Raw genomic sequence first — 13,286 nt, 5'->3', positions numbered from 1 at the left:
TGCCCCATGCCAATAAAGCCCATTGAATTGAATTTAATTGAGAGACAACAACCACTGCCCCAACCATGGCTAACTATCTCCCATGCATATCTGATTAATGCCGGTAAACTGATTACAATTATCCGGTGCTGTGAGTGTTTTCATTGTAAATGTTTCACTCCCCCGTTTAACCTGGGAAGTAATAGCTTGCAGTTTTGATGTAATCTCTCTCTCTGTTTCTCTGCATTCTCGTGAAGGCGAGTTTAAGTAGCCTTCAAATCACCCTCCTTCCTCTAAGCTCTTCTGTCTCTCCCCATCTCCTCCTCCTCCCCTCCCAACCAACTGATTCAAATCGCCCCCGATGCTATGCGTATAGTGTGTGTCGGTGTGACAGCGGAGCGAGAGAACCAGAGATTTGATAGTGCCCAGTCGTGTGGGAGGATTCAAGCCGGGAGACAGGTACCCAGGTCGGGCAAAAGCAGCGGGGGACGCCACGGTAACAGAGATACTTATTTAATCGCCCCTGGTAGAATACAGATGCATGGCACCACAGCTTGCTACGGTGTTCGTCTCTAAACGTTACCTAGATGCTTGAAAGAGGCTGGCTTAGGCTACCGGGTTTTGACGATGAGGATTTTAGAATTTAAACGGTTTTTACTGAGCTTCGCCGGTGAATGGAATAAATTAATGAATACGTTGATAGATGAACGGATAAATGAATATAATTGAAATCCGTGTTTTGTGCCAGTCTCCGTCGTTATTAACGATCCCATTCGCAATGGAATTAATGATCAAACGTTGTCGCTCGTGAGCCGCCAGCTCTAAAAGGTAGAAAGAAGCCCTGGCTACGCGCTACTTACTGCCTGTTGTTCCAAAGAGAAAATAACTGAAGGTTACAGAACAATCGGTTTATTTTTAACGTTTTCGTCTCAAAAGAAATAGCCTTATAAACGCATAGCGCTACTCTATCGTCATATGATTTGAAATCATACTGCCCTTTGACAACTGTAGACTAGATGGGGAGGTCGGTCGTTGTGTAGTAGCAACACGTCGGTTAAATTCAGAGAGCTGAAACCAAGGAAACAGGACACACACTTGAGACACTTGATGACAGTCAGGTGTTCTGTTAGCAACCACTCGACCTGCAGGTGACCACTGAGAAATATAACATGATGTTTGTAATTGCGATACACATTATAACATTATATGGCAAAATGTCTTGAAAGTGACAAATTGAAATGCTCATGCGGTGTGTGTGTTGTAATAGCCTACTGGAATGTGTGTGCATGATTCTTATGACAATCCTGTATGTGTGTTACTTTATAAATGTAGCCTAATTCTTTACAGTTACTAGTTAGTTACCTGTCCAAAATTGTAATCAGTAACGTAACTTTTGGATTACACAAACTCAGTAACATAATCTGATTACTTTCAGTTATTTTTAGATTAATTTCCCTTTAAGAATTAGATGAAGACACAAATTAATATTACCAATTGAACGATATCTGTTGCAGGATAAATCGATGTTAGCGTTTACATAGCTGGTGGCCATAAATGGATGTTGGAATTTCCTTTATCGGTTGGTTGTGTAGGTAGGCTTCTTCTAACCCTTTGCTTTCTGATGTAGATAATAATACGATTAGGCTATAGCCTATCTTTACATTAAAAACCAATGTCTGACAGATTTCCAGTCATTCCAATTAGCCTAATTGAATACCCCTTGATCTTCAAGAGTAGAACTTGTAAATATGGAAATATAGATTAGGCAAATTGTTTTACCTGAGCATAACCCCAAAATGAAGGGCTTTTTAGCCTACTCTGTTGTTTATCGTCATGGAGGACTGCTCTCGTGGAATGGCATGGTTTGAGCACTACCGAAAACTGCAATTTGCATGTGAAAAATTAATGCCATATGCTGCATTTACTAAAGGCTTAATGTAACGGATTACAGTTACAGTTTTTTTTGTAATCATGTTTTATTTGATGATTGTCTTTTCATCAGCATTGAAGCAGGAAGGCTTATTGTCATGTCATCATTTAGTTAATGCTATATTAGGCCTATCCTTTGTAATAACCATCATCATCTTCATTATCATCAATGGCAGATGTTCTGAAAAAGCTGTTATACAATGAGTAATCTTATTATTGTTCTATGTTGAGAAATAGGCCTACATTTCATGTTGTGGGCAGCCAAATGTAGCTCGACGTTTGTTTTAACTCAACAACCGACTAAACAGTTTAACAGTATCCAGGTTAACTATTCTAACAGTTTGCATAAAGTCAAAATGATTGTGTTGGTATTCACACAAGTGGTATAGGCTTCACCACATCATGCAGTGACCAAGACAGCTAAGCAGAGGAACCAGTAAAGAGAAAAACAAATGAACTCGGTCACTCCCACCCTAGCAACACTCCATTTTCTGAACTGTGTTAACAGTGTGCGGCTCTTTCTTATTTTCAAACTGTGTTAACAGTAACACCACCCAAGTTAAGCCATTTTAAGTTTGCATTAATTAAAATACTGATTTCACACAATGGTACAGGCTATATGACTTACACCATCAAAACGCAAACCCAAAGAGTGAGAGTGGCAACTGGCACTTTAAAAAAATAATCAAATATGAATCATTCATCTTTTCAGAGGATCGAGGCTACATTAGATCAACGGACGAAGTGTAAAGATTGAAGTCTGGTCACGCACATCACGTCCCATCTTCTCCTCTCCTCCTTTTCCCAAGTCCGTTCCTTCAAGCAATCACCATCATGGCTTCCAAACTAAACCCGAATGTCTTGTACGTCCAAGAACTGCGGGAGTCGACGTCTTCACAGGAATCTGACCGCCTAGCACCGCCCGAACCCGGGGAAGAGAGCTCGGATAGCGACGGAGAGACGGACGAGACGGAGCAGAAGCTGATCCGGAAAGTGTCCACGTCAGGACAGTTACGTGCCAAGGTAGGAGAGACACACACACACACACTTTATTTTTTTTATTGAACCTTTATTTAACTAGGCAAGTCATTTAAGAACAAATTCTTGTTTACAACAAAGGCCTACCCCAGCCAAACCCGGACGAAGCTGGGCCAATTTTACGCCGCCCTATGGGTCTCCCAATCATCACCGGATGTGATAAAGCCTGTATTCGAACCAGAGACTGTAGTGATGCCTCTTGCACTGACTGCACTCAGGAGCAAGCATGCATGCTCACTCACACACACACACACACACACACACACACACACACACACACACACACACACACACACACACACACACACACACACACACACACACACACACACACACACACACACACACACACACAGTTTTGTGTTTTTCTTCATAGCACTCTATGGCATTATAGGCCTATTTTTCTTGTCATCATGAGAGATGAACTGTGGAATTGATCCTGGTTAGGATAGTGGGCATAGGCTTAATGTTCTGAAAACACACTCACACCCACACACATAATTGGCAACTGATTAGTAACTGATTAATAACAGTGTATTATTGAGTAAGACATAAAGTTTGTTTGAATTTGGTCAATATATTTATAGTGATTGCCGGTTTTGAATCGTTACAGTTATTGATCGACAGTCATAGGTCATTGTGGATCAATATGAAGCCATAGCTGTCACCTATATGGTGTTGTTTCTATAGTGATCTCATGGCTGTGTTTGTTCCTGAGACAGCTGGTTCAATCAAATGATACCCTATTGGCCTATGCACTTTCCCATAGAGTGCACTTTCCCCCATATATTGCACTACCTTTGACCAGAGATATTTAAATAGCTCAGGTGGTAGTTGGTAGAGTATAGCGCTTGCAAATGCCAGGATAGTGGGGTCGATGCCTGAGACCACCAATATGTAATAACTTTACGCACGCATGACTGTAAGTCGCATTGGATAAAAGCATCTGCTGAATGACATGTATATACATTTATATTTTATTCTAGTACAGGCTGAATGATTAACTGAATGAACAACAGAGACAGAATGCAATATGGAATTGTATTAAATTGTTTGGGGTATGGCCCCATCTCTGAGGAATACTGATGACAGGTAGCTGATGAAAGGTAGCCTTTTGTTTGGGCAGCTGGCATCGAAAACGAAAAAGGTTCGGTACCATCATTTTTTCAATGTTCAGTACTTCTGTCAAATGTGACTCACGTGATTGAGAGGATCAAGCCTGTATCAGCGCAGCCCGTTTATAGAGCGAAGACCAAAGTGCCTGCTCCACTTACTCATTCATTGCTTGAGCTATCTGGCTGCATTGTTACTTCCCACTCATGCTGCACAGAAGTTATCACACTTAAATAATGCAACGCGGCATGTAGACATTTTGTTTATTACTTTTCGCTAAACAATGTCCATACAGGCTAGAACTAGAACCTTTACACAATGCAAGACGATACTGGTAGCTTCTATCTTTAATTTGTCGGCTAACTTTCCTTGCAAGCTTACAGCTGAATTCACAACCCTAGTGCTTTGTTTGGTTGCAAAACATAATGCAATATATGCTGATTTCAAAGCTGATTATCGCCAAAAACTTTATTAATTCACTTAGTTTCCCTCGCTGCCAAAAACGAATTCACTTCTTCGTCTTCCTCACCTCGCATCTGATTTCCACTAGATTCCATAGCCACCAAGTCATATTCCACAGCCACGTTCTGCCTGGCGAATTACGTCATTACTTTTTTAAAGAGACACCGCACAGTTAAAAAAAAAATCTTGCGTCTTCTATGCAAATGTTGTTGATCAGTACAATAAAATAATATGTTCTCCTCGCAGTCTCAATTAAAATAAGTCTTAAATGGAAGAGATTGTTTTGTCATTTGTAGCCCCATGAAATCAGCTAAAACAAGCTCAATTCAATTCAATTCAAGGGCTTTATTGGCATGGGAAACATGTGTTAACATTGCCAAAGCAAGTGAGGTAGTGTCATGCCTTGGTCATTGTATTTTGTGTTTTCGTTATATGTTTGGTCAGGCCAGGGTGTGACATGGGTTTATATGTTGTGGTTCGTATTGGGGTTTTTGTAATTATTGGGATTGCGGCTGAGTAGGGGTGTTGTATGGGCTTGGCTGCCTGAGGCGGTTCTCAATCAGAGTCAGGTGATTCTCGTTGTCTCTGATTGGGAACCGTATTTAGGTAGCCTGGTTTCGCTTTGTATTTTGTGGGTAATTGTTCCTGTCTCTGTGTAGTTTCACCAGATAGGCTGTAATTAGGTTTCACATTCCGTTTGTTGTTTTGTATTTTGTATAGTTATTTCATGTGTCACTTTTTCTATGAAAGTCATGAGTAACCACTACGCTGCATTTTGGTCCGACTCTCTTTCTACAAACGAAGAACGCCGTTACAGGTAGACAACATATAAAGTGAAATAAACAATAAAATATCTCAATGCAAGCACATACTCTATTGAATAATATGCATTCACCTGTATTGTGAATTGACCTAAAATACGTCTTGATTTACCCAGTTTATCAATAGAGATGTACCATTCAAATAAATTAGTATCATTACATTGTTTTGTAGTTAGGTGGGTAAAAACAAAGTCAGATTGATTGTATGATTGATTAATTAATGCATACATGGCTGTCTCTGAAAAATGTGCATAAACATTTTCAAACGTAATGATATTGAACAGAGCAGTAGCTGAGTTTGAGTCTGGATGATGTGCCATTGTGTGACTTTGGCTAATATGCCTTCTTTTTTGTTTGTTGTGGTATCGTTTTGTTATTGTTTTGGTATCGAGTATCGTGATCGAGTATTGTGATATTAAACCTGAGCTGTATTCGAATACTCATACTAACTGCACTAACTATACTATTTGTGAAGTAAATTGAGTATGTAGTATTCTTATTGGTCATAGTATGGATACAGATAGTATGCCAAATGTTCCCAGATGTCGTACTAAATTCACCAAAATACAAAGTATACAAGCAGTGGACACTATTTCTGTGCTTTTAGGGCCCATAATGCAATTCTTCAGAAAGTGGGCGTGGCTTCACAACGTTTTCAGATTTTAAGAAAATGGAGGAAAATATGCAGCTTGAAGTGCGACTAGAGCAGATACAAATGAATTGCTTTAGCTAATTATGACAAATGTTAAGAAAATGTTGAGCAATGTAATAAAATAACATTACGTAATAAAGTTACGTTAGTTGTCTGACAGTTTGTTAGCTACGCTATCCTTACGAACCGCATAGCATATCATTACAGCAGTATTAGCAGTGTTAGCTAGCTACCTAATGTTAGTTGGCTACTAATACACCAGTATATTAACTATATGCTATCTAACTAACGACCCAAAATTCGTTGACTTGATTATTCACATCATTCTTAGCTTAGCTACGTGGTAAAATCGTTGTGCTTTCTTAATGGACGTTGTTAATTGATAACCTACTCCAATTTCAGAGCACTCTCTTCTGAGTGTGCCAGAGCATCGAATAACTGATGAATTTACAACCATTGAATATGGCCGGTGTCAGTAAACATTTGCAAAAAATCGTAATTTAATTGTTGCCAGCAGCACAGTTACACTCACCAACGCTCTAGATAACATGAAAACAGCTTAACTAGCTCTGCTAGGGCTAGTAAAATGGTCAGAGTGAGGTGTTCTCTCATTTGTGTCTGGAAGTTGCTAGCAAGCTAGCCAACGATTCCCAGTTAGTGTGGGTGTTTGACTGCCGTTGTGAGATCAGAATGCTCGGATCAACCCTACTCCTCGGCCGGAGCATCCAGTGTGTGCTCTGAACGCTCCAAGAGCAAAACGGACAGAATTTACGAACGAACAATCTGACAACGCTCTGAATTTACTAATGGACAATATGACAATGCTATGAATTTACGAATGCCCAGAGCGCACTCCGAGCACACTCTGGCACTCCAGATTGAATTTACGAACTCACCTGAAGTCGTAAGATGTCTAGCTAGTCATTTGTTATGATAACAAGCTAGCAAGAGGTTGCATAGCAACAGCATCAACTTCCTGAAGATGGGTGAAGTGCTAGTACGCTTAACTGAAAGGATACCGTTCGTTTACGGTATACTAAAATGAACTAATAGTATATAGTAGGCAGTATATACTCATTTAGTATGTAGTATACAGTATGTTAGTATGGGTATTTGAACACAGCTCTGGTATTGATATTGAAGTCAAAATTCTGGTATCGTGACAATACTAGGTTGTATTGATGATTTGTTAGATAATCGTTAGGTTGTACGATAATAGTACAGGAGCTACAGTAGCTAATATCAAATCCTAGATTGGATTGCAAGTTGTCAATCAAATAGGCCATGCAATGCAGAACCATGCCTAAAATAGTTTGTGTGTGTGTGTGTGGGAGAGAGCGAGAGAGAGATTATTAGATTGTGTTTCCTGAAGTCACATGACTCAGATTAACCTAGTCATAGACCTGAGAATTTGGCCCCTTATAACTATAGGCTGATTGGATTAGAACTGTGTGTGTGTGTGTATGTGCGTGCATGTGTGTTTGTTTGTGAAAATGAGCACTGATTTGTTTCAACAAAACAGATACAGTATGCTAATTAATAGCAAACACAAACAATCTCCCTCTCTCTCGCTACTCTCTTTTTGTCTCTCTCTCCAACTCCTTCTCCCTCCCTCCTGGATTTATCCCCCCCTTCTCTCTCTCTCTCTCTCTCTCTCTCTCTCTCTCTCTCTCTCTCTCTCTCTCTCCCCCCTTTCTCCCGCTCTCCCTCCCTTTTCCATCTTTCTTCCCCTCTCTCTCTTTCTTTCTCTCTCTCTTTCTCTCTGTCTCTTTCCTCTACCCCCTCGGTAGTCCCCAGTGTATTTGCATCAGGCTCATTAGCTCAGAGCTAAGTGTTATTAGCCTTGACATGTCACCCATACATGATTAAATTAAACCATTAACAAACACACAAACTCACCATAACACTACAACTACTACAGTCAGCCCCAAAATGGTTAGAGTGGTTAGGGTTTCCCCTAGGTCGAACCGGTGCTTAGGCCTCAAGGGATTGTTGGTTTCCAGGGTTACCAGAAGAGTGTCTAAGTAGGTAGGGGAAACAGTAGGAATCAGTAGGAACCCATTTTTACCCATAGCTTATGTTTAGGTTTATTAGAATATCATAGTACAGATGCAGAAACATACATAAAATGTGATGTCATATAATATATATATTACAAAAAAGTGAAATTATAACATCAGCCTAAGTGCATCGTCAATAATTCACATTATCTTATTGGCTTCCAAGCTTAGTGTGCTAGTACTGGAGAAAATAGAATACTCTAGGTCGAATGTATTGGGGAACTTGAATGTGAGGTGTGGAATAGGGAAAACACCAGAGGGGGGGGGAAATAATAGGGTGAGGGGTGTGTGTTCAGTAAACCTATGACAGTGAGGGGGAGGGAGGATGGAAGCAGAGTGCCTACAGAGTTGCCTACAGGTAACAGGTGTGTGTGTGTATGTACACTAACAGGTGTCCTGTCTTCCATGGGGTCCTGTTGTCATCTGTTCCGAGTAGGGCTGTGATGGTCATGGAATTTTGGATGATGGTTTTTGGCCAGCCAAATGACAGCGGTCACCGTAATAACCATTCAAATAGCCCCAAAAATATATACCAAAAAATATACCTTCAAAAGTTTGGACACACCTACTCATTCAAGGGTTTTTCTTTATTAAACTATTTTCTACATTGTAGAATAATAGTGAAGACATCAAAACTATGAAATAACATACGGATTTATGTAGTAACCAAAAAAGTGTTAACCAAATCAAAATATATTTTATATTTGAGATTCTTCAAAGTAGCCACCCTTTGCCTTGATGACAGCTTTACACACTCTTGGCATTCTCTCAACCAGCTTCACCTGGAATGCTTTTCCAACAGTCTTGATGGAGTTCCCACATATACTGAGCACTTGTTGGTTGTTTTTCCTTCACTCTGTGGTACAACTCATTCCAATCATCTCAATTGGTTTGAGGTCGGGTGATTGTGGAGGCCATCACTCTCCTTCTTGGTCAAATAGCCCTTACACAGCCTGGAGGTGTATTAGGCCATTGTCCTGTTGAAAAAAAATGTATAGTCCTACTAAGCGCATACCAGAGGTGATGGTGTATCGCTGCAGAATGCTGTGGTAGCCATGCTGGTTAAGTGTGCCTTGAATTCTTAATAAATCACTGACGTGTCTCCAGAAAAGCACCATCACACCTCCTCCTCCATGCTTCACGGTGGGAACCACACATGCTGAGTACATTCGTTTACTTACTCTGCGTCTCACAAAGACAGGGCAGTTGGAACCAAAAATCTCACATTTGGACTCATCAGACCAAAGGACAGATTTCCACTAATGTCCATTGCTCATGTTTCTTGGCCCAAGCAAGTCTCTTCTTCTTATCGGTGTCCTTTAGTAGTGGTTTCTTTGCAGCAATTCGACCATGAAGGCCTGATTCACGCAGTCTCCTCTGAACAGTTGATGTTGAGATGTGTCTGTTACTTGAACTCTGTGAAGAATTTATTTGGGCTGCAATTTCTGAGGTTGGTAACTTATCCTCTGAGGCAGAGGAAACTTTGGGTATTCCTTTCCTGTGGCGGTCCTCATGAGAGCCAATTTCATCACAGCGCTTGATGGTACTTGCAACTGCACTTGAAATGTTCCAGATTGACTGACCTTCATGTCTTTTAGTAATGATGGACTGTCGTTTCTCTTTGCTTATTTGAGCTGCTCTTGTCATAATTTGGACTTGGTCTTATACCAAATAGGGCTATCTTCTGTACAGAATCCCTCTCTTGTCACAACACAACTGATTGGCTCAAAGTATTCAAAGCTGTCATTAAGACAAAGGGTGGCTACTTTGAAGAATCTCAAATATAAAATATATTTTTGTTTAACACTTTTTTTGGTTACTACATGATTCCATATGCGTTATTTCATAGGATGGTTATCTTCACTATTATTCTAGAATGTAGAAAATTGTAAAAATAAAGGAAAACCCTTGAATGAGTAGGTGTGTCCAAACTTTTGACTGGTACTGTACATTATACAGATGCACATTTTCTCCTCTCCTCAGCTCCTGACTGCATGTGCTGCCATAGAAATGGAATGAATAGTACGGGCGTCAGCATTCAAGCCAATGATGGCATAATGGTTGGACTGGCGACCATTGCGAGTTTACCCATATGAGCAAAGCTGGGAATAAAAGAACGAAGTAAAGCAGGAAGAGTGGCCATCAATGTGCTGTGATTGTTTTTATTTAACCAAACTGACATTACAGAGCCACATCAGTTAAAGCTAGACTCAGCAATATGACGTAGTTGCAGAAAGTAAACATTATAGTGGGTCAATTTCCCCAACAACTAAGAGTGTTAAAGTGCGAGGCTCAACTTCTCAGCTGTTTTGGTGCCCTGGCTACCACGCTGTAAATAGCATGAAGCGAACCCATACACATGTGCAGATACTGTGTGAGAGCCAAGTCTTGCGTCTTGCTCATCTCAATATCTGTGGTGCTGCTCGTGCAACGTCATTTCGTTGAGTCTACCCTTAACATATTTTGAATTAACATTATACATCAACATGGAATCTAGAATCTTTGCCACAACACCTTGCTTGTTTCAGCAAGGAGCAACAACGTTTCATCACGCTGTAATTAAGAGTCCATGGTACAGCAGAAACGGACTCAACTGCACGAAATTCCCAGCAGTTCCATCTTCAGTAAGCTGTTCATTTTTAAACGGCTATGACGGTTATTTTATTTTCATGGCGGTCTTCATCCATCACCATAGGTTACGTAAGTGATAATCAACAAGAGGCTATGCATCCTATAGAAAATAATGAACGACGTGGAAGTTGTGTTCAACGACACGCTATAGCTGAGTGGAACTCACCTTCCATGGAGTTGAATTCTTTTCCAGAGAACGCATAGAGCCACAAATTGATTATCCCTTTTATACCATAGCTGTAATTTTAACACATTTCCTGCTAGAAATGTGTTCAACATCCATTGAAGTAGCTAGCAAGTTTACTAGAGAGCGACAGCAGTTGCCTTGGTAACCAAGCAAACAGTCCTACTAGTTTAGCTAATTTAACCATCATTCCCAGCTTCGAATTCAACCATGCCAATAATGTTTTAAATTCGACTTTTGCTTTCAAAAGCAGCTCAAACATGGAACATGTAAGAAGGAACCATAGACATCGAATTCTACGTTCAAATATACTGTGCGTTATAGGGAAATAATACACGCTCTAGAATGCCCTTCAAGCCAATCAGAAAGAAGTATTCAATAATGTCATGGTATAAAAGTTATACAGTAATAGTGCCAGCACTAGTTCCTAGTCAACGCTCTTTATCACTCTCTTCCTCTCTCTCGCTCTCTTTCTCTATATTTTTCCCTCTCCCTTCCTCCAGGTATATAAAGCCTTAAGACTTTTCATTTACTGCTGTTTGGCTTTTGTTTACCTTGCCCCCATTTGGTCTGACAAAAAAGAAGACAACACACACACACACACACACACACACACACACACACACACACACACACACACACACACACACACACACACACACACACACACACACACACACACACACGCATGCAGAGAAAAGGGCAGTTCCCTAATTAGGATTTTCACAAGGTACACAAGAAAGACCTCTAGAAGAAGAGGTGAAAGAAGGGATGCACACATCCCTCTTTCTCTCTCTCTCTCTCTCTCTCTCTCTCTCTCTCTCTCTCTCTCTCTCTCTTTCCTTTCCTTTCTCTCCTTTTCTCTCTATCTATCTTACTGTCTTCCTCTCTCTCTCTCTCTCTCTCTCTTACTTTATTCCTCTCTCTCTCTCTCTCTCTCTCTCTCTGAAGGCTGAATTATAGCTATAGTGTGACATGAGTGTGTGGGATGATACTGCATGTAGGAAGATGGGGATTTGTGTGTGTCTGTGTGTGGTGCATGTATGCGTGTGTAGGCGTGTGGTGAGTGTGTGTCCGTGCATGTGCATGTGTGTGTGTGTAGCTCAGTGATAGAGTGAAGGTGTGTGATTTATAGCTCTGGCCTGATTTCAGCTTTGTGGGTCAATACCTGGAGAGATGAAAGAGATATGTCGAGAGAAAGAGCAGAGAGGAGCAGTGACTGAGAAAACAGGGAGAGAGAGAGAGAGGGAGGGACCAAATCTATCCAAGATATCAAACGTAAATTCAGTTTCCATTAACTGTCCCTGTTAGATAGACAACATATTGATAATCTATAACATGTTCTGATGTTTAATATGTTAAACTAATATAGACTATCTTATAAACTGTGAATTATTGATTATCATTGATAGACAGGGCTGGGCCAGTCATCAGAGGAGACACACACGTCTCCATCCCTATCTGTTCTTTTTTAACTGGAGCCTCCTAACCTCATTTCTATTGATTGTCTGTCAGGTCTATCTGGAGTCATCATCTGTCCAATGAGAAGACTGGACATTATGGAATGTTGGGAAATGACAAGCCTTGTATAAAAGTATCAATAATTCTCTCTCTCTCTCTCTCTCTCTCTCTCTCTCTCTCTCTCTCTCTCTCTCTTTTTTTCGGCCATCATTAGACTGACAGACCATTAGAGAAAGTACAGCCACTGGATAGATAGATAGATAGATAGAGAGAGAGAGAGAGAGAGAGAGAGAGAGAGAGAGAGAGAGAGAGAGAGAGAGAGAGAGAGAGAGAGAGAGAGAGAGAGGATATCGGAGCTAGAGAGACAGAAAGAGAGAGGGAGAAGAGAGCCAGGGAGGGGGTTTACGAGAAGACGAACAGAGATGACACGCAGTGGGACAGAACAGGGGAGAGAAGGAGGAGAGAGATAAGGGAGACAAAGAGAAGATGTGTATGTGGATAATGACAGGAGAATGAGAAGCGATAAAGAAAGACAGAAACACTCCCTCCCTCTGTGTGATACTATACCAACCTGATGAGTAATTCATAGACCGCCTGCGTCTCAAATGTCACCCTGTTCCCTACATTGTGCACTACTTTTTAACAGGGCCCATAGGGGATACCTTATTACGTTATTATATATTATTGTGCATAATTAGTGTACTAAACGTTAGGAACACTTTCCTAATATTGAGTTGCTGCCACTTTTGCCCTCAGAACAGCCTCAGTTCGTCAGGGCATGGACTCTACACGGTGTTGAGAACGTTCTACAGGGATGCTGGCCCATGTTGATTCCAATGCTTCCCACAGTTGTGTCAAGTTGGCTGGATGTACTTTGGGTGGCGGACCATTCTTGATACACACGGGAAACTGTTGAGCGTGGAAAAATCTGTCAGGGTTGCAGTTCTTGACACACT

General features: G+C 40.8%; 1 protein-coding gene across 3 annotated transcripts in view; it reads left to right on the top strand.

The window, feature by feature from the left end:
• The first annotated feature begins 299 nt into the window (after positions 1 to 299).
• si:dkey-172j4.3 (diacylglycerol kinase delta) overlaps positions 300 to 13,286 on the top strand; it is a 118,908-nt gene continuing 105,921 nt past the window's right edge. The window contains exons 1-2 of one of the 3 annotated variants that reach the window (XM_052460029.1): positions 300 to 475; positions 2,621 to 2,931. In XM_052460029.1, coding sequence (XP_052315989.1) covers positions 2,743 to 2,931 — 189 coding nt within the window. In that variant the 5' untranslated portion in view covers positions 300 to 475; positions 2,621 to 2,742. The remainder of the gene's footprint in view (positions 476 to 2,620; positions 2,932 to 13,286) is intronic. The other 2 variants (XM_052460027.1, XM_052460026.1) reach the window with 2 other exon arrangements.

Source organism: Oncorhynchus keta, chromosome 13 (assembly GCF_023373465.1).
Source record: "Oncorhynchus keta strain PuntledgeMale-10-30-2019 chromosome 13, Oket_V2, whole genome shotgun sequence".
Lineage (NCBI taxonomy): Eukaryota > Metazoa > Chordata > Actinopteri > Salmoniformes > Salmonidae > Oncorhynchus > Oncorhynchus keta.
This window is presented reverse-complemented; position numbering and strand designations above follow the sequence as displayed.